The 17,409-nt window shown below is 63.1% G+C and overlaps 1 protein-coding gene across 5 annotated transcripts; it reads left to right on the forward strand.

Moving 5' to 3' along the window:
• Positions 1-444: 444 nt before the first annotated feature.
• KLHL22 (kelch like family member 22) lies at positions 445-17,205 on the forward strand. Of its 5 annotated transcripts, none has more exons than XM_068989540.1 (8): positions 3,237-3,344; positions 6,466-6,581; positions 6,665-7,456; positions 8,366-8,531; positions 8,766-9,484; positions 11,107-11,299; positions 14,371-14,604; positions 16,501-17,205. In XM_068989540.1, exons 4-8 carry the CDS (start codon positions 8,370-8,372, stop codon positions 16,864-16,866), a joined length of 1,674 nt encoding a protein of 557 aa, XP_068845641.1. In that variant the 5' UTR covers positions 3,237-3,344; positions 6,466-6,581; positions 6,665-7,456; positions 8,366-8,369; the 3' UTR covers positions 16,867-17,205. The 5 variants fall into 5 exon arrangements, with proteins under 5 accessions (XP_068845640.1, XP_068845641.1, XP_068845642.1 ...); XM_068989543.1 differs by lacking the exon at positions 6,466-6,581 and having other exon boundaries at positions 3,316-3,344; positions 6,665-6,716; positions 6,843-7,456; XM_068989542.1 differs by lacking the exon at positions 3,237-3,344 and having other exon boundaries at positions 6,550-6,581; positions 6,665-6,716; positions 6,843-7,456.
• Positions 17,206-17,409: the final 204 nt, after the last annotated feature.

Genomic DNA, 17,409 nt, shown 5'->3' on the forward strand with positions numbered 1-17,409 from the left:
GTTACGCCAGGTAATTCTTGACTTCCTAGACTGACTCTAGAATCTCGGTAAACAGGAAAACACCTGTTCACACTGGCGGTGATTATGTCCCCGCCAGCATCCAGCAGGCGGCGGGCGACTCAGGGGACCTCGAGGGAGGGACAGAGGGGAAGAAGAAGGAAACGGATTTACAGGGCGCCACCCCTTGCCAGAACGCATTCCTTCACGTCCTCATTCTTTGCTGGGTCTGCCGCGCCGGGCGAGGGGGTAGGGAACCGAGAACCGCGCAGACACTCGGCAGCCCGGGCCCTCCGCCTCTGTCCGGGCCCCACGACGCGCCTGCGGCCCCGCCCCTCCGCGGCCCCGGGCACGCCCCCGCCCCGCCCCGCGTCCCCACGGCGCCTGCGCGGCGTGCCCGCGTGACGCCCGAGGCCCCGCCCCGCGCGCCCCGCCCCCGCGAGTGCGGCCTCGGCTTGCGGCGGCGCCAGGTGAGCGACGGTCGCGGGCCGGCGGGCGTCTCGGTGCGCGGGGCCGGGTTCGGACCCCGGGCCCGGAGCGGGCGCGCGGGCGCCGTCGCGGGTAGGCGCGGGCGCCGGCCCGGAGCACAGTGAGGCGGAGGGGGGCGGCGGCCCGAGGCGAGCCGCAGCCTGACGTGGCGGGCGCGGCGGGCGGGACCCCCCGGGCGCGGCGGGCCCCGGGGGCGCCGGCGAGCGGGCCCCGGGCGGGCCTGGCGCCCCCCGCGCGTCTTTCGGGGCCGCCTCCCGGCGCTTCGCTGGCTGCCCTGCAACAGGCGGCCGATCGGACGCCGTCCCCTCCGCCGCGACCTTGGACCCCGGCCCGCCCGCCTCGGCCCGCACGCGCGGCGCGGCCCGAACCGGACAGCCCTGGAGGCCATGCTGTCAGCGCGACGCCTCGGCCGGGAGGGCCGGCCGCCCCTCTGGCCCCCGCGGGCCCAGCGCCTGCTTCCCGGGCGCCTCCCTGCCCCGCGGCCGCGCCGCCCCGGAGCGCTGCACCCGTCCACGCCGCGCGTCCCCCCCTCGGGGGACTAGGACCCCCTTTCCCTTTGTCGCAGACCTTGCCTCGTGCAGACGCTGACTGGGCCCCGCAGAGGACTGGGGTGCGTCCTCAGTAAAGGGTGTCGTCGGACATTTCTTCAGAGATGTTCCAACCCTGTCATCCACGAGTTTACGGAAGTGCATTTAGCGTCCTTGAGTTTGTACCTGCTTGGGGCGTGAAGCCTCCTTTCTCCTCCCTCGGTAGCTCTGAACCGCACATGACTGCACGCAGGGCCTTGCTTGTGATGACTGGGATCGTTACGGGTTGAGGGGTATACCGAGTCTAAGGAAGGGCTCGCTGCAGGTGCCAGAAAGTGAGCTCCCAAGGTAAACGAACTGTATTTCAGAAAAACAGGCATGGGCAGGCAGTCCCCATGGATGTGCAGCATTCCCCTGCCTTAGTTTTTGAAATTTCGTCAGTTACCAAAACAAAGTTCCCTGTGAAATGCTGTTTTTGTAATCTGTTAAGTCAGCAAAGATTAAAAAGAAACGCTATTAGTGTCCTACACACTGGTTGGAATCTGGTTCTCTCTCTTTGCTGGTGGGAGAATGAATTGGTACACCCTCTATGGAAGGCATTTTGGCAGTATCTTTTGAAAGGTCCACTGCACAGTCAAATCAAGATAACCCAGCAGCTCGGTATCCAGTAAATGTTCCTCATTTAGCTGCCGCATACACGGCACGTCTCTGATTTTCAGTGCAAAGCTGTTAGCAACAGCAAACAATTGGAGGAAACCCAAACGTCTCTCTGAAAAGGATTGGTTAAATAAAATAGGATTAATCGCACAATGGACTGTGGGAGGGATACAAGGTAAAGGTGTAACATCTACTTAAAGGGGGGAATTTAGTTTTACAGCCTTGCCTGCAAATGCGTCGATGCTGCCTGGAAGGGTGAGGGGAAGTAGAATACTCTCCTCTGAGAGAGGATCTGGTTGGGGATGTAAGTGGGAAGGAAATTTAAATTTCATCATGTATGTTTTCTGTTTATAGTAGAATCTCTCATTTTTTCTTTCAGAGGTCCAGCAGGGGGTTGAACAGCAGCACGTTAGGGGAGGGGATCGTGGAGGAGCGTGGGGTGGGGAAGGCTGATGTCCGTGGCCTGTGGCGCGTGGCCCGCTGGCTGGCGGTCCTGTGGCCTGGAGGGTGCACAGCTTGGCCCCCCAGCTTGGTGCAGGGAGGACTGGCTGCCCCTTGACTGAAGCAGCAAGCTGTCCCTAGTCACTTCTGGTTGGCTCAGCATTCAGGATCTTAGTTTCCCAACCAGGGATCTGTCCCACCCTCCTTGCGGTGGAAGCATGGAATTCTAATCACGGGATCTCCTAGGAGGCCCCTGGTGTCTTTTTTTTTTTTCTTTTGCATCCGTTCCTGTGTTGAGAACCCAGTGTTCTTTCGCAATAGGAGAGAGGAAGAGCCCTTGAGAACTGGTCTGTGCTGGTCCTTGTTTCTCCTCTAGGGATTTTAGAATGCCCCGAGGGACTGGCTGTCTTTAGTCCCCTTTCCTTGACTGAGGGACTTCCCTGGTGGCTCAGACGGTAAAGCGTCTGCCTACAATGCAGGAGACCTGGGTTCAATCTCTAGGTCGGGAAGATCTCCTGGAGAAGGAAATGGCAACCCACTCCAGTATTCTTGCCTGGAAGATTCCATGGACAGAGAAGCCTGGTAGTCTACAGTCCATGGGGTCGCAAAGAGTCGGACACGACTGAGCAACTTCACTTTCGCTTTCACTCTCCTTGGCTGAGGGGCCTCACTCTGAGGTTCACCACACAGGGGGTCTACCGGCTGGGTTCCCATGGGTTCACCCATCTCTAGAACCTTCTGTCTCACAGCGACGCTAAAGGAGATGAAATGGGAAGGAGGGTCTTAATTGTGAAGGAACACAGGTCGGGAGGAAGGAGGCCCCACGTCTGGACTGTGGTGGGAGGGAAGAGGGTGCTAGAGGCTTGAACCTCCGGGGAAAGCACGGGTGAGCGCGAGGGAGGCCCCAGAGCAGTGCAGCCAGCCCTGCGTGGCCCCCCGGGCTCACCGCTCGCCCATGTCTTGCCAGCTGACAGCCGCGGAGCTGAGGTCGGGAGCGGTGGTCAGGATGGCGGAAGAGCAGGAGCTCGCCCGGCTCTGCAAGTTGCCCACGCAGCCCTCCCACCCACACTGCGTCAGCAACACCTACCGGAGCGCCCAGCACTCCCAGGCGCTGCTCCGGGGGCTGCTGGCCCTGCGGGACAGCGGCATCCTCTTCGATGTGGTCCTGGTGGTGGAGGGGAAGCAGCTCGAGGCCCACCGCATCCTGCTGGCTGCCTCCTGCGACTACTTCCGGTCAGTAGGCGCGTGTTCTCTGTTCTTGTTTTGTTTTAAAGGTGGTACCCTTGGCTCTGCGTATGATGTTGTATTTTCCAGGATGACTTTTCCAGCAGTAAGTTACAGTATCTTGGTGTGGCACAGATTCTCTCTCTACTTTACTCTGGCTCCCCGTCATTTCATTTTAAAGAACGTTCAGGCCTGTGGAAATGTTGAGAAGAAGAGTATTACAAAGAGCTGGACGCCTGTTCCCACTGGGCCACATTTGCCCTTTCTGCCTCTCTAACCACCGCCGTTTTTCAAGACCTTACGAGGCTTTATGCCTTCATCTCAGCCCCATGCAGAGTTCTTGTGACACCGTCAGGAAGCCCACTCGCGCCCCGGCTCCTCTGGGGACTCCCGTGAGGACCGTCGCGGGCGGTTAGCACTGCACGCGTGTCGTCCACACAGCCCCGTTCACACGCTTACCGGGCCGGCCGCCTCCCGCTCACACCAACTCATCCCGCGGGCCTCGGCCCCCGACCCTCCCTGTGGGTGCCGTGACCCCCCGAGTTTCTCAGTCTCCTGCGTGAGGCTTGCCCAGCCCCGGGCACGTTGGGCAGAGCGCATGCCTCTGCTCCGACTTGGCCCGGCGAGGGGCGGCCCCCCTGCCGCCACGGTGGACAGGGCTCTGGGCCGCAGACCCTTTCCATTCCATTGGGTCCTTTTCTCTTCAAGGCTCGGCCGTAGTTCTCGTCTTTTGGTTTTGGAAGCTAATGAGTAAAATGTTTCCTCATGGTGTAAGTGCAGCCTGTTCTCCAGAAGGAGGGTATGGAGAGGGCGACCCAGTGGTGGCTGGGTGTGTCCAGGGACGGCCCCGACCCTTCGGTTCATGGGCGTTTACTCGTCACAAGCTTTGAAATCCTGGGCAGCGGGCGGGGCAGGGTGGCCAGGAGCCCCCTCAGGGAGGCCTCAGAGCCCAGAAGGTCCGGCACTGGGGTCCCCCCAGCTCAGGGCCTCCTGGCCGCACCCTCGAAAGCCCTCCACGTGGAGCCTCTCTCCCCACGTCGGCTGTCTGTCCCAGTCACGGCCCACTTCTGCAGGCCGGGGGCGGGCGCCGCCTCTCCTACCTGCGGGAGGCCTCCTGTGTCTCCTGCGTCCTCCAGGAGCCTTTCTCAGCCCCTGGCAGCTGGCCCTGGGCAGGCTTCTCCTGGGAGGCGTTCTCTTCTCCGGCCTGGTCACTGTGCAGGCTGACACCCTCTCCCCCTGGGACCAGGGAGAGCCCACACTTATCTCTGATAAACACGTGTGAAATGATGATTCCCAAGCTTATGCAGGTTTTTTTCTTTATTATTCATTTTGCTTATTGACTCGGGTTGAAATGACGCAGTGAGACTTGGGAAGGTCTCTGACGCGAGCGAGAGTGAAGCGAAGGCCTTTAGAGGCTGTGGGCCCGTAGCTGGGCCCCGCAGGGGATGTCCTGTGGGGTGTCTGCCAGGTCTCGGCAACGTGCAGCTGGGGCTGACAGCCCCCTGGTCTGCTCTGTGGGTCAGCCAACACAGAGGAAGCTGAGTTATTCATGAATCAGAGTGTGAAACCTTCCGTGAGGCCCGGGCTCATGGGGCAGCAGACCCCCGTCCCTGGGCCTTGCTTGCAGAGGGACAGCTGCTCCCTCTTAGGGAGCCTCTCTTCTGATACAAGGCGCTTACCAGCCTGAGCCGGCGTGTGGGCCTCTCCAGACAGGCGAGGGGCACGGAGTCGTGTCCAGCGCCCATCCCCGCCGCTGAGTCGCTGCCCGGGTAGGAAAGCGTGGCGAGCACGGCTGTGCCCCTGCCCACCCCCCGCGCTCACCCAGCCTGCAGCCTCCACAGGGTGTCTCTTGCAAAGCCTGTGTCATACTTCTCGACCCCGAACCTCTGATAACTCGGAGCTGCTCCGTTTTGCTTTGTTGGGTTCCAGTGTGTTGCGGAACCTTGGCCCTGCCCTCCGGAGGTCCCCAGAGCTGCTTTGTTGGTGGACAGCTGTCTAGTCTGTCTGGACAGCTGGTCTCTGAGAGGAAGGGGAGAGTTGGATTCTTCTGCTTTACCAGCTTGTTTTTTTGTTTTTAAATGTAAAGTTTGGCACAAATTCATTAAACCATGCAACCTGTCCTGAACTGAGATGAGACTTCTTTACTTTTATCATACTTCTGGTTGGGAAACACTGAGGTGTTTGGATTCGAGGTGTTGATTTTAGACTCCCATGGAGGGTTGTGACATCATACGTGTGGCAGATAAGTGTTTTCTCCAGCTGAAACTTTTGGATTCCGAGACACACCTGGTCTCAAGGGTGTGGAGGAGGTGTCCGGGCTGGAGACACGCCCATCCCCTCAGGGCCAAGGGCCAAGGCAGCCAGGGGCGCCCGGCGCTGTCTGGTTGGGGCCTGCCAGTGCCCTCTTTGTGGTCTGTGCTGCCCGTTGTCAGGCATGTCTGACTCTTGGTGGCCCCGTGGACAGCAGCACGCCAGGCCTCCTGTCCATCACCAACTCCCGGAGCTTGCTCAAACTCAGGTGCATCGAGTCAGTGATGCCATATTATTCCCTGTCGCCCCCTTCTCCTCCTGCCTTCAACCTTTCCCAGCATCAGGGTCTTTTCTGATGAGTCACTTCTTCGCATCAGGTGGCCAAAGTATTGGAGCTTCAGCGTCAGCCCTTGCAGTGAATATTGAGGCTGGTCTCCCTGAGGCTGGGCTGCTTGGGCCTCCTTGCGTCCGCGGGAGCTGCAGGCGTGCTGTGTCCTCCACTCACGTGGTCATCCCCGCCCGCTGGACGCTCGGTGCACACGTTCCTCTTTTTTTATTGTGATTTCTAGAAAACCTACAGCTTGGCCATTGTGACCATTTCAGGTGCAGGTCAGTGTCCTTACATGCATTCTGTGGTGCAGCCGAGAAACAGTCCCCGTGGCCCCCCTCCCGGCCCGGGCAGCCGCCTTGTACGGCCACCTTGTGCTTCTGTCTCCGTGACTGCTCCGGGACCTCGTATGAGTGGAAGCAGGCGATGTCTGTCCTTCGAGGACCGGCTGCTTTGGCCGAGTGGCGTGTCCCCGAGGCTCACCCGGGCCGCGGCGGGCGCCAGGCCATCCTTCTCGAGGCGAGTAACGCTCTCCCGTTTCTTGCGCTGCAGCTTGCCCACCTTGTCGATGGACACTGGTTGTTCCCCTCTCTTGGCTCTTGTGAGGAAAGCTGCTGTGAGCATGGCGCGCAGATGTCTCTTGGAGGCCCTGCTTTCAGTTCTGTGGAGTACGTACTCAGACGCAGAATTGCTGGAACATTCTGCAGTTCTGTGTGTCGTGTCTTGAGGAACCCCAAACTGTCTTCCACAGCAGCTGCACTAATTTACATCCACACCAGAGATGCACAGAGGCTCCAGCTTCTGTAAGTCGATGAGATAAGAGTCTAAAAGGAAGTGGGCAAAGCACCTGCACTCTTTGGAAGAGAAAGTGAAAACAGCTGCTGAACCCGCGACCCAAGCCTCTGTCCATCCGGTCTGTCCGCTGCCAGGTTTCTCCCTCGCCCCCCGGCGGCTGGAGCCAGCGTCCTCGCCTTCTGCTTCCAGGGGTGTCCAGGGCGGGCCCCCCACCCCCAGCTGGGGCTCCATGACAGGCTGTGGTGGAGGCATCCAGGTGGGAGTGTGTGGACCCTTTGACCCAGCAGTGGCTCTCCCGGAACTGATCCCGGCATTCCCACCAGCTCCTGGGGCAGAACCGTCCATCGAGCGAAACGACGGGAGACGAGAAGGAACCCTGGGGGACCCCAGTGTGCATGGCTGCGTCCTTTGGCACCTTTGCCCAGGGGCAGCCCTGTGGGTGCTGGTAATCCAGGCCGTTTGCAAGGTGCCCTGTGAAGGCAGAGCTGGGTGTGGATCCGGGCATGGCCCCTGCCTCGGGATGGCGCCTCCCTGGGAGGGCAGCTGGGGGCCGGAGCCGAGGGCGGGTGGAGCCTTCCACCCTTTCATGTCCTGTCAGTCTTGTGAGCGTGCGTGTGTGCGTGTGCGTGTCGAAATGGAACACGGCCACTCTGGCAGCGTGCTGCTGACCCGTTTCAGCCCCAAGGCTTCCCTGACCACCGCCGCCGCCTCTGGCCCCTGACTGACCCCGCAGCCGGGACGTTACGAGGTGCCTGCTCTGTAGGGCCTGGGCCGGGCTCCCCCTGACCCCTCGCCCCTGGGTCCTGGCTACCCTTGGACAGCCCCAGATCGGGTCTCCCCTCCAATCCCCAGGCCTGCCGGGGCCTCCTGCCCCCACTCCAGCCTCTCCACCCTGCCCCATGGAGCCTGGAATCTGAGGTTCCTCGGTCAAACCTGGGATCAGTTCCCCGATGGCACTTCCTTTGCCTGGTGTCCATCCAGACCCGACCCTGCTTAGCAGCATGTGGCCCAGGCTCCCTGCCCCCCGGCGGCCGGCCTGCAAGGTCATCCTGGCCCTGGGCCTGGGCGCCCGCCGCCTCCATGGCCTCCTCAGGCAGGGGCCCCTCGGGCTGGCTGCTCCTCCGTCAGACGCCCCGTCTCAGTCCTTGACGGCGACTCCACACCCGGCAGTGCCCTGTCTTCTGTCTGTCCTCCAGCGTTAGCTCCATGCTCGGGGGTCTTGCCCCTCGCTTCACTGCGGGGCCGGCCCCGCGACTGGTTCCCGGTGCTGAGTGGCTGCAGGGGCAGGGACGCTGAGCGGGGACGTTCACTGCCCCTCGCTTCACTGCGGGGCCGGCCCCGCGACCGGTTCCCGGTGCTGAGTGGCTGCAGGGCAGGGACGCTGAGCGGGGACGTTCACTGCTTGCTTCGCATTCATCCTCTCCCGCTGAGCCCCGGGAATCACACGGGTGGAGGCAGCAGAAAGCCCGCTGGCCCCGCGCCCGGGGGCGCACGTGCAGGTCCTGGGCCGTGTGAGATGGAGTTTCCAGAACAGTCCCGAGCTTGGTCAGGAGCTGTGGGCGCCTCCGCGGGACGGCTCAGGGTGCCAGCCGGCCTCGGCCCGCCCCTCTGGCAGCCCCGCGGGCGTCACCGGCCGTGCCCTGTCTTCCCTGTGCAGGGGCATGTTCGCTGGGGGTCTGAAGGAGATGGAGCAGGAGGAGGTCCTGATCCACGGCGTGTCCTACAGCGCGATGCGCCAGATCCTGCACTTCATCTACACGGCCGAGCTGGAGCTCAGCCTGAGCAACGTCCAGGAGACGCTGGTGGCTGCCTGCCAGCTCCAGGTGAGGCTCCGGCCCGAGGGGGCAGCCCTCCCTTCACCCCCGCTGCCCAGCTCCGTCTTGGGTTTAACTCGCTGGGCTTCTGCCTTGCCGGGTGTGACGCTTCCAAGTGCACGGCCCACCGGCTCCTGTTTTGTTGGTGTTGCCGGTGGCTGTTGGTGGCTTGCCCCCGCATGCTGGCCCTCCGAGGTGCCCCAGGGACACCGGCCTGGGCTCGACGGCCCGCTCTGCCCACAGATCCCGGAGATCATTCACTTCTGCTGTGACTTCCTCACACCCTGGGTGGACGAGGACAACATCCTCGACGTCTACCGGCTGGCTGAGCTCTTTGACCTGAGCCGCCTGACCGAGCAGCTAGACGCCTACATCCTCAAGAACTTCGTGGCCTTCTCGCGGACTGACAAATACCGCCAGCTGCCCCTGGAGAAGGTCTACGCCCTCCTGAGCAGCAACCGCCTGGAGGTGTCCTGCGAGACGGAGGTCTACGAGGGCGCCCTGCTCTACCACTACCCACCGGAGCAGGTGCAGGCCGACCGGCTCCCGCTGCACGAGCCGCCCAAGCTCCTGGAGACCGTGCGCTTCCCCCTCATGGAGGCCGAGGTCCTGCAGCGGCTGCACGACAAGCTGGAGCCCAGCCCGCTGAGGGACACCGTGGCCGAAGCCCTCATGTACCACCAGAACGAGAGCCTGCAGCCCAGCCTGCAGGGCCCGCAGACCGAGCTGCGCTCCGACTTCCAGTGCGTGGTGGGCTTCGGGGGCATCCACTCCACACCGTCCACCGTCCTCAGCGACCAGGCCAAGTACCTGAACCCGCTGCTGGGGGAGTGGAAGCACTTCACCGCGTCCCTGGCGCCCCGCATGTCCAACCAGGGCATCGCGGTGCTCAACAACTTCGTGTACCTGATCGGAGGGGACAACAACGTGCAGGGCTTCCGCGCGGAGTCCCGCTGCTGGAGGTAGGGGCCCCGGCTGGGGGCTGCCCGCGGCGTTGGCTCCTCCCACTCTCGTCTCCTCTCCTGGGAGACCCACGCCCCCCCCGAGGCGCCCCCCGCCCCCTGGCGGGTGCAGGGCTGCAGGGCGTGCCGCGGCAGGAAGGGGCGGTCCAGGCCTGGGGCACGGCCACCCCGGCACCCTCTGCCCTCGCAGCCCGGCCCAGCTTCCCTCTCCTGTGCCCTTGGCTCCGCTCTCCTAGCTGCGCAGCCTCCTTGGAAGGTGGCTGCCTGTCACCCTGCTCCCCCAGCACGCAGTCCTCAGCCCGGGGGCGGGGCAGGCCCACAAGCCCCACCTCACCGCAGGCCAAATCCCTGCATCCCCAGCTCTGCTGTCAGCCGTGTACCGGGCACGAGGTACGGAGCAGGCCGTGCTTTCTGTCTGTGAGTCTGGGGTCTTCCGAGCCTGTTCCTTTGGGCCAGAGCAGCGGAAGTGGGGCAGGCCCCCCAGCCTCTGCTCCTGGAGGCTTCCAGGCTGGTCTCCGCATCTGGGGCCTCTGGAAAGCTTCCCCCCGCACAAGCGGACAGGCGCACAGCAGACACAGGTTGCTGGCTGCCTCAGGCAGCTGTGAGCTGGTGCCAACCTTGCTCAGGGGCGGGTCTGGCCGGCCGCAGCCCGCGGACGGACCCTGGGCCAGGAGGGGACAGCGACAGTAGCCCTCCGCCTCCCCTGCTGTCGCTGGCCCAAGACGCAGGGGAGATCCAGAGCTTGGCACACTCTGTGGTTAGATGGGAAGTGGGTACTCAGTTCAGAAAGGAGGGAACCACGCCTTCATAACCTCGACCCCGCCCCCCGGCTGGGCCTCCACATGGCAGGGCCGGTTCTCACCGGCAGCTCAGTTCTCCCCGCCTCGGCCCCGCCCTCCCCGCCTCGGCCCCGCCCTCCTCCCGGGAACAGGCTAACGGGCTCTGCCCCCTTTGGCCTGTTTCCTGGCTTGCAGTGGAAGGAGGCCCTGGGTGCCAGCACCGAGGGCCGTGATATCCACCCAGTGAGTGACCGGCTCCACCACTGACAGCCTCACTCAGCCTGGTCTCTCCTGAGCAGACCGAGTGCGATCTGCTCTGAGCCAGGTTCCCCGGGCGCAGGACCACAGACGTGGGCCACAGTGCTTTAAGGGGCTCATCACACGTGTCGACCCCTCGGTCCCTCGTGGTAGGCAGCATCACCCCACCGGGCGCGGAGCCGAGCGAACAAGGCTGAGGCCCAGATCCACTCACGCCCGGCTCTGTGTGGTCCTCCTGGCTGGCAGGGAGGGGCCGCGGCGAGAAGAGGCAACTGCCGAGTGCATTTCACTTGTGTTTGGGGCAAAGGCTAAAAATGGGGTGTCTGGCTGGAGGCTGTTGTGCCCAGGCGTCCAGTCGAGAGACCATAATTGGGGGCCTCCGTGAGCACAGAGCCGTGGGGACCTGGGAGTGAGACTGTGAGATGGAGGTGCTATGTAGGAACAGCCATCGGGCAGCGCGGGGTGGTCGGCAGAGGCTCTGGAAGCCGCTGTGAGTCACACCAGGAGGCCCCTGGCCCTGCCCTCCGGGCTGTGGGGGCGTGCTGGGGGAGGGGCCTGCTGACGCACCGTGTCCCGTCTCACGAGGTACGACCCGAGGCACAACCGCTGGTTCCAGATCCAGCCGCTGCAGCAGGAGCACGCGGACCTGTGCGTGTGCGTTGTGGGCGGCTACATTTACGCGGTGGCGGGCCGCGACTACCACAACGATCTGACCGCCGTGGAGCGCTACGACCCCGCCACCAATTCCTGGGCCTACGTGGCGCCGCTCAAGAGGGAGGTAAGGAAGCCCCCCGAGGGACCCCTCCCAGGTTCACACCGTGGAGGCCGGGCCAGGCCCAGGACCAGAGCCCTCTTGCCTCCATGAGCTGTGCCCTGAGCTTGAGTGGGGGGGCTCCCAGCTGCATTGGGAGAGGCCCCTGCCCGAGTTCCACCCCCTTCTGGGTCTCCTCACCTTGGACCCCGGCAGCTGCTGTAACCCTGCAGTTCAGTGTGGACGGAAGCCTTCCCCTTGGCTGCCCCCTGGCTCCACTGAGGTGAGCCGGGCCATGTCCCGAGGGGGACGGGAGGGACAGGAGAGGCAGGACCCCACAGCCTCAGACCCCCAGAGGGCAGGCCCTTGACGAAGCCAGAAACGTTTCAGAAGTGCCGTTTTTCCTGTCTGTTTCTGTAAATCCTGTGTCCCGCACAGTACAGCTTAAACATGTTAACCTGCTCATCTTGCAGAGGTGACGCTTGAAGGGGGTGGCTCTCTGAGCTTAAGGACTTGGGGTGCTGAGACCCCGGCCCCCAAACCAGACACAGGACCTCAGGGCAAGAGGGGTCCTTGCCGGTCTGTGCTGCACCCGGGGTCACAGCATCTGTGAGCACCTCTCGGCACTGGGCAGAGCAGAGCAAGGATGGCTGTGTCCTGCCTGAGGCCTTGGGCAGATGGGCCTCCTGCCTTCCTGCCCCTTCCTGCTCCCCCCCTCTCCCTTCCCCTCCCCTCCCCGCCCTCCCCTCCCCTCCCTTCCCCTCCCCTCCCCTCCCTTCCCCTCCCCTCCCTGCCCTCCCCTCCCCTCCCGTCCCCGACCCTGTCCCCCCTCCCCTCCCCGACCCTGTCCCCCCTCCCCTCCCCTCCCTTCCCCTCCTCTCCCTTTCCCTCCCCTCCCCTCCCCTCCCCTCCCTTCCCCTCCCCTCCCCTCCCTTCTCCTCCCCTCCCTTCCCCTCCCCTCCCCGACCCTGTCCCCCCTCCCCTCCCTCCTTCCCCTCCCCTCCCCCTTTCTCCCTCCCATCCCCTCTTTACTGCGCCCCCCCTTCCCCAGCACCCCGCTCCTCGGCCACTTTGGGGAGGAAGCCCTTCTAGAGAGCATTCCCTGCCTGTTCAGGAGAAGGGGGCATATTGTGCCGGGGAGAGACCGGGGTCCTTGAGACGCAGCGGACGCGGGCGGACCCCACCGCCCGCGGAGGGGAGGGGGGAGGGGCTCCAGGGGCTCTTTGTCTGGACGGGAGGCTGCGCTTCTCAGCCTGGCCACGGAGGGGCAGCCTCGGCCTTCAGCCGGCCTGCTCCTTCAGCAGCCCCGGGGATCCAGCGCTGGCAGTGGCTGAGCCTAGCGGCAGAGAGCGATCTCGGTCACTGCACAGATCCGGAAAGGGACTTGGGGCCGAGCCCAGCGGTGGTGCTCGGTGCTCGAGGAGGGCCTCGCTGGACTGTTTGTGGGGGCGGGGAGGTGTCAGTGAGACCATGTCCAGGAAAGATGGCAGCCATTGGGAGAAACAGAACCTTCCAGGCTGGGAGGAGGCGGCGGAGCAAGGGGCGTGCATGTGTAGAGAGGGAGCAGGCTCCGGCCCGTGGGTGGTCCAGGCGTGGGTTGTGGGAAGGACATGACAGACGTGAGCTGCCGGGCACAGCCGGTTGGCAGCCAGGCTTTGGGAGGTCAGACCGGAGATGGAGATGTGTGAGTGTAGGGCCGTGCTGGCTGGGGGTTAGCTCTGATCGGCTTGGGGGCATTGCTAGGCCAGGGAGTCCGCGGGTCTGCAGACGTGGGCGTACAGCCCCCACAGGGGCCTTCAGGATTCCCGCAGGGCAGGCCCACACTCCCACCTGTCTCAGGGTCCACCCCACTTCCTCCTGCTCAGCACTACCTGGAACTCTGGATGTGTGTGTAAAACTTGGAAAACTCAAAGGGTTGAGATAGGATGACAACCCAGCAAGGGACCTGGGACCTTGATCCGAGTGAGAATGAAAAGATAGCTTGTCAAGTTTTGTGGCGTGCCTGCTGAAGCTGTGCTGAGAGGGGCATTCGTGGCACTGAAAGCGTTCATTAGGGAAGGAAAAAGTCTCAACTGAGTGATCTGAGCTCATCCCTCAAGAATCTAGAAAAGTGAGAGCAGAGCGAGCCCAAAGCAAGCAGAGGAGGCGAAGGAATAGGCGCCACAGCAGAAGCCAGCAGAGCGGAGGGGGACTGTTAGAGGAGATCAGCGAGACGGCCGGGTCTGCATAGGATCAGGGGCAGCGACAGACGTCTAGGAAGCCTGAGGAAGGGAGCGGAAACAGCTTAGCTAAAAGTGCCAAGAACGGTGGCGGGAGGGGGCTGCATTACACCTCCCTGTCAGAAGGTGGTGAAACACACCAGTTCCTCCGAAACAACGTGCTAGGACACCCAGAAAACTAAGCAGATGATTTGAATGGCCCTGTACCTGTTATGGAAATGACGTCCAGGCCCAGATAGTTTAACTGGAGAATTTACCGAACTTTTAAAGAAAATACCGATTCTTTTCTTCCAGAAAGTGGAAGAGGGAGAATACTTCTCATTTCACCTTAGGAAGTTATTATTACATTGATACCAAAACCATACAAGACAGAAGCCTCTCCCCCCAAAATAGAGCAAGTGTGTCATACCTACAATTACATGTGAATATTCGTAACTACATATTAGCAAATTCCCCTCTCCCTCCAAAAGAAATTAATGACCAAATAGAGTCGATTACAAAGACCGGTCCCATACTCGAAATTTAACCAGTGTGATTCACATTTAAAATGGCAGGATCATATCCGAGCAGAAAAAGGAGCTGATAACAGGCCTGGAGGGTTGGCGGGCATGGGGGTCAGGAGGCCTCTGTGAAGATGGGGCTGTGATGGTTTCCTCTGGGTCCCGTGCACATGTCTGCTGGGGGGGCGGTGCGGAAAGAGGGGTTGCGGCTCCCCTCGGGGAAGCGCAGCATCGCCTCTGGGCCCTGGAATCATCTTCCGTGGGGAAGGTGGGGGGCGGGCCGGGGCGTCCAGGGAGGATGCGGGGTTAGGAGGAGCCGGGGTCGCGCGCGGGCCCTGGCCTCCTGGCGCGCGCGCACAGGCCGGTGCTCCGGCCGCAGGTCTACGCCCACGCGGGCGCCGCGCTGGACGGGAAGATGTACGTCACCTGCGGCCGCCGCGGGGAGGACTACCTGAAGGAGACCCACTGCTACGAGCCGGGCAGCGACACCTGGCACGCGCTGGCCGACGGCCCGGTGCGGCGGGCCTGGCACGGCATGGCCACGCTGCTGGACAAGCTGTACGTGATCGGGGGCAGCAACAACGACGCGGGCTACCGCAGAGACGTGCACCAGGTGAGCGGGGCCGCCTCCCGCGGGTGTCAGTGAGGAGCCGGCCACGCAGCAGGCGGGCTGCGGGGGGGACACGGGACGCGTTCCTGGTTACTAGGCTGCGTTTCCTAGGGCGGCTCCAGCTTCGCAGCCAAGCCGAACAGAGCAGCGAGGCTTCCCGTCGCCCCCGCGCCCACCACCTCCCCGCATTTGGCACCCCCACCTCAGGGTGGCGTCCTTACAGCTGATAACTCGGCTGGCCTGGGGTCACTCCTGGGGGTGCACAGTCGGGGCTGAGACAAATGGCACGTGTCCACCACTAGGGTGTCACAGAGAAGTGTGTCATCCGTCTCCACTATTTATAGAAGCTTTGATTATAAAGTTAGTCTAGCCACATTGCAGAGCTCTGGGAAAATGGAGAAAGGGGACAAGAATTCCTGAAATCTGGCCCCCAGCCTGGAGTGTTAGCCCTCCTGAACGCCTGCCCACCTGCCCCGGCTCCGTGGGTGTGTCCTCTCGTTTGAGGGCCGCCCCATGCCACCCAGTGGCTGTGCAGAGTTCATCAGACCACTCATGTTGGGGCTGGTCAAGTTGTGGCTGTTTCAGGTAACATGTGAAGCAGCATTTGCTCCGTGGAGCTCTTTGCGTATCTTGGGTCATCTCCTGAGGCGAGAGCCGTAGTCCTTGAAATGTGGCTCCTGGGCCAGCAGTACCCACATCAGGAGAGAACTCACCAGGAATGCAGGTTCCCTGGCCCTCAGCCCGCCTGGCTGGATGTCCCCAGATGGGACCCTCCCTGGCCCTCAGCCCGCCTGGCTGGGTGTTCCCAGATGGGGCCCCCAGTGCTCAGAGCCACTAGGCTCCAGCGTTTCAGTTCCTGTTGCAGCTGGGACAGGCCGCCACAGGTGCGGCGCTTAAACCCGCAGGAGCCCGTGCTGACAGTCTGTGGCTCTCACTTGACAGTCCAGGGGTGTGTCCTCGGCGGAGCCCAGGGAGGGTCGGCGTCCTTTCACCCGGGGTGTCAGCAGAGCTCAGCCCCCGCGGTGGGGCTGGGTCCTGCTCCTCGCCGCTGTGAGCTGAAGCCCTTATTGGCTTCTGGAAGCCTCTGGGCCGGCCGCTCGGGCCCCTTCCTCTTCCAAGCCGGCAGCTTCCCTCCCATCTTGGGCCTTCACACATCCCCTGCTGCTTCCAAGGGCTGTGCAATTAGGGGTCCCCGAAGATCCAGGGTCGCCCGTCCGCCCGTGTCCACGTCCCTGTGCTTACTGCCCGCAGAGGCTGGCCCTGGCGGCCAGGCCTCCTCGCAGCGGGAGAGGCAGGGCTGGCGTCCATGTGGCTCTGTGCAGCTGTGCACGTTGCTGCCCTGACTGGTCAGATGGGTGCCTGGCCGGTGCCTTTTCTTCCCCAGTGCCCGCTCGTTAACAGCTGACGATTTGTCCCTGAGGTTCTGTTTTGCAATTCTTGAATTACTAGTAGGTTGAACATTTCCCCCGGTTCCCATCTTTACTATTTGGGGTAGCTTTGAAGGCAAGATGATTTTTTTTCTCTTTTTTGGCCACACTACATGTCTTGTGGGGTCTTAGTTCCCTGATTAGGGATTGAACCTGGGGCCCCAGCAGGGAAAGTGTGAGTCCTCACCACTGGGCCGCTGGGTACTTCCCAAGAATGTTGACAGTCATAACGACTCGGCAAGCCTGTCTCCATTTTATCTGCATCTTGCCCGGTGCTCCGTGCGCTTGGCTTCTGAGTTTCGGCTTCAGCGGTGGAGGGGAGTGAGCCAGCACCCCCAGGCCAAAGGGGAGACAGCCGCGGGCCTGGGGCCACCGGCCGGCTGAGGGGCTGGGGAGGTGGCGCAGGGCGGCAGCCGGTCAGAGCCCTCCCTGGGGGCCCCCAGCCCCTGAGAGCCCGCACCTTGCCCTGCAGGTGGCCTGCTACAGCTGCAGATCCGGGCAGTGGTCGTCCGTCTGCCCGCTCCCGGCCGGGCACGGGGAACCGGGCATCGCCGTGCTCGACAGCAGGATCTATGTGCTGGGCGGCCGCTCACACAACCGAGGCAGCCGCACGGGCTACGTGCACGTCTACGACGCGGGCAAGGACAGCTGGGAGGAGGGGCCGCAGCTGGACAACTCCATCTCGGGCCTGGCCGCCTGTGTGCTCACCCTGCCGCGGTCCCTGCTGCTCGAGCCGCCCCGGGGGACCCCTGACCGCAGCCAGGCCGACCCGGACTTCGCCTCCGAGGTGATGAGTGTGTCTGACTGGGAGGAGTTCGACAACTCCAGCGAGGACTAGGGTCCCGGGGCGGGGGAGTGAGAGATCCCAGGCACCCCCCACCCTGCCCATCGGCAGGTAGGCAGGTGTTTTGGGGGCTCGCAGACCTGTGGCAGGAACCCTCTGGGAAGGGCCCGGTCTCCAGACAGCCCCCAGGCCTCTCCTCCTCAGCAGGCGTGGCTGGGCACCGGCACCACTCTCCGCCTTAGTCACTGTTGGGCTGAGAGGGCGCCTTCTCCCAAGGGGGTTGGGGACGGGCCCCCGCGGGGGAGCCGGGCTGAGCCCATCGCCAGCCCAGCAGCTCCTGAGACGGAAGTGGGAGCAGAGAGCCAGCCAGGGGCCCGAGGCTGGTTGTGATAACAGGGTCTTGCAGCTGGGCCTTCCCGCCCCCGTGTTGTTGATAAATGAAATAAAGCACCTTCTGCGAGGCGCGTTGCTCTCCTTTGGCCTGGGCTGAGTGGCTTCTGGGGGGGAGCCCACCCCTGGCTGGAGGGTGTCACCAAGACACATGTCCCTGTCTGCTGACCCCGGCTGGAGCACCTCTCCCACTGTGGACCTCTCCCG

This window comes from Capricornis sumatraensis, chromosome 17 (genome assembly GCF_032405125.1).
Source record: "Capricornis sumatraensis isolate serow.1 chromosome 17, serow.2, whole genome shotgun sequence".
Classification (NCBI taxonomy): Eukaryota; Metazoa; Chordata; class Mammalia; order Artiodactyla; family Bovidae; genus Capricornis; species Capricornis sumatraensis.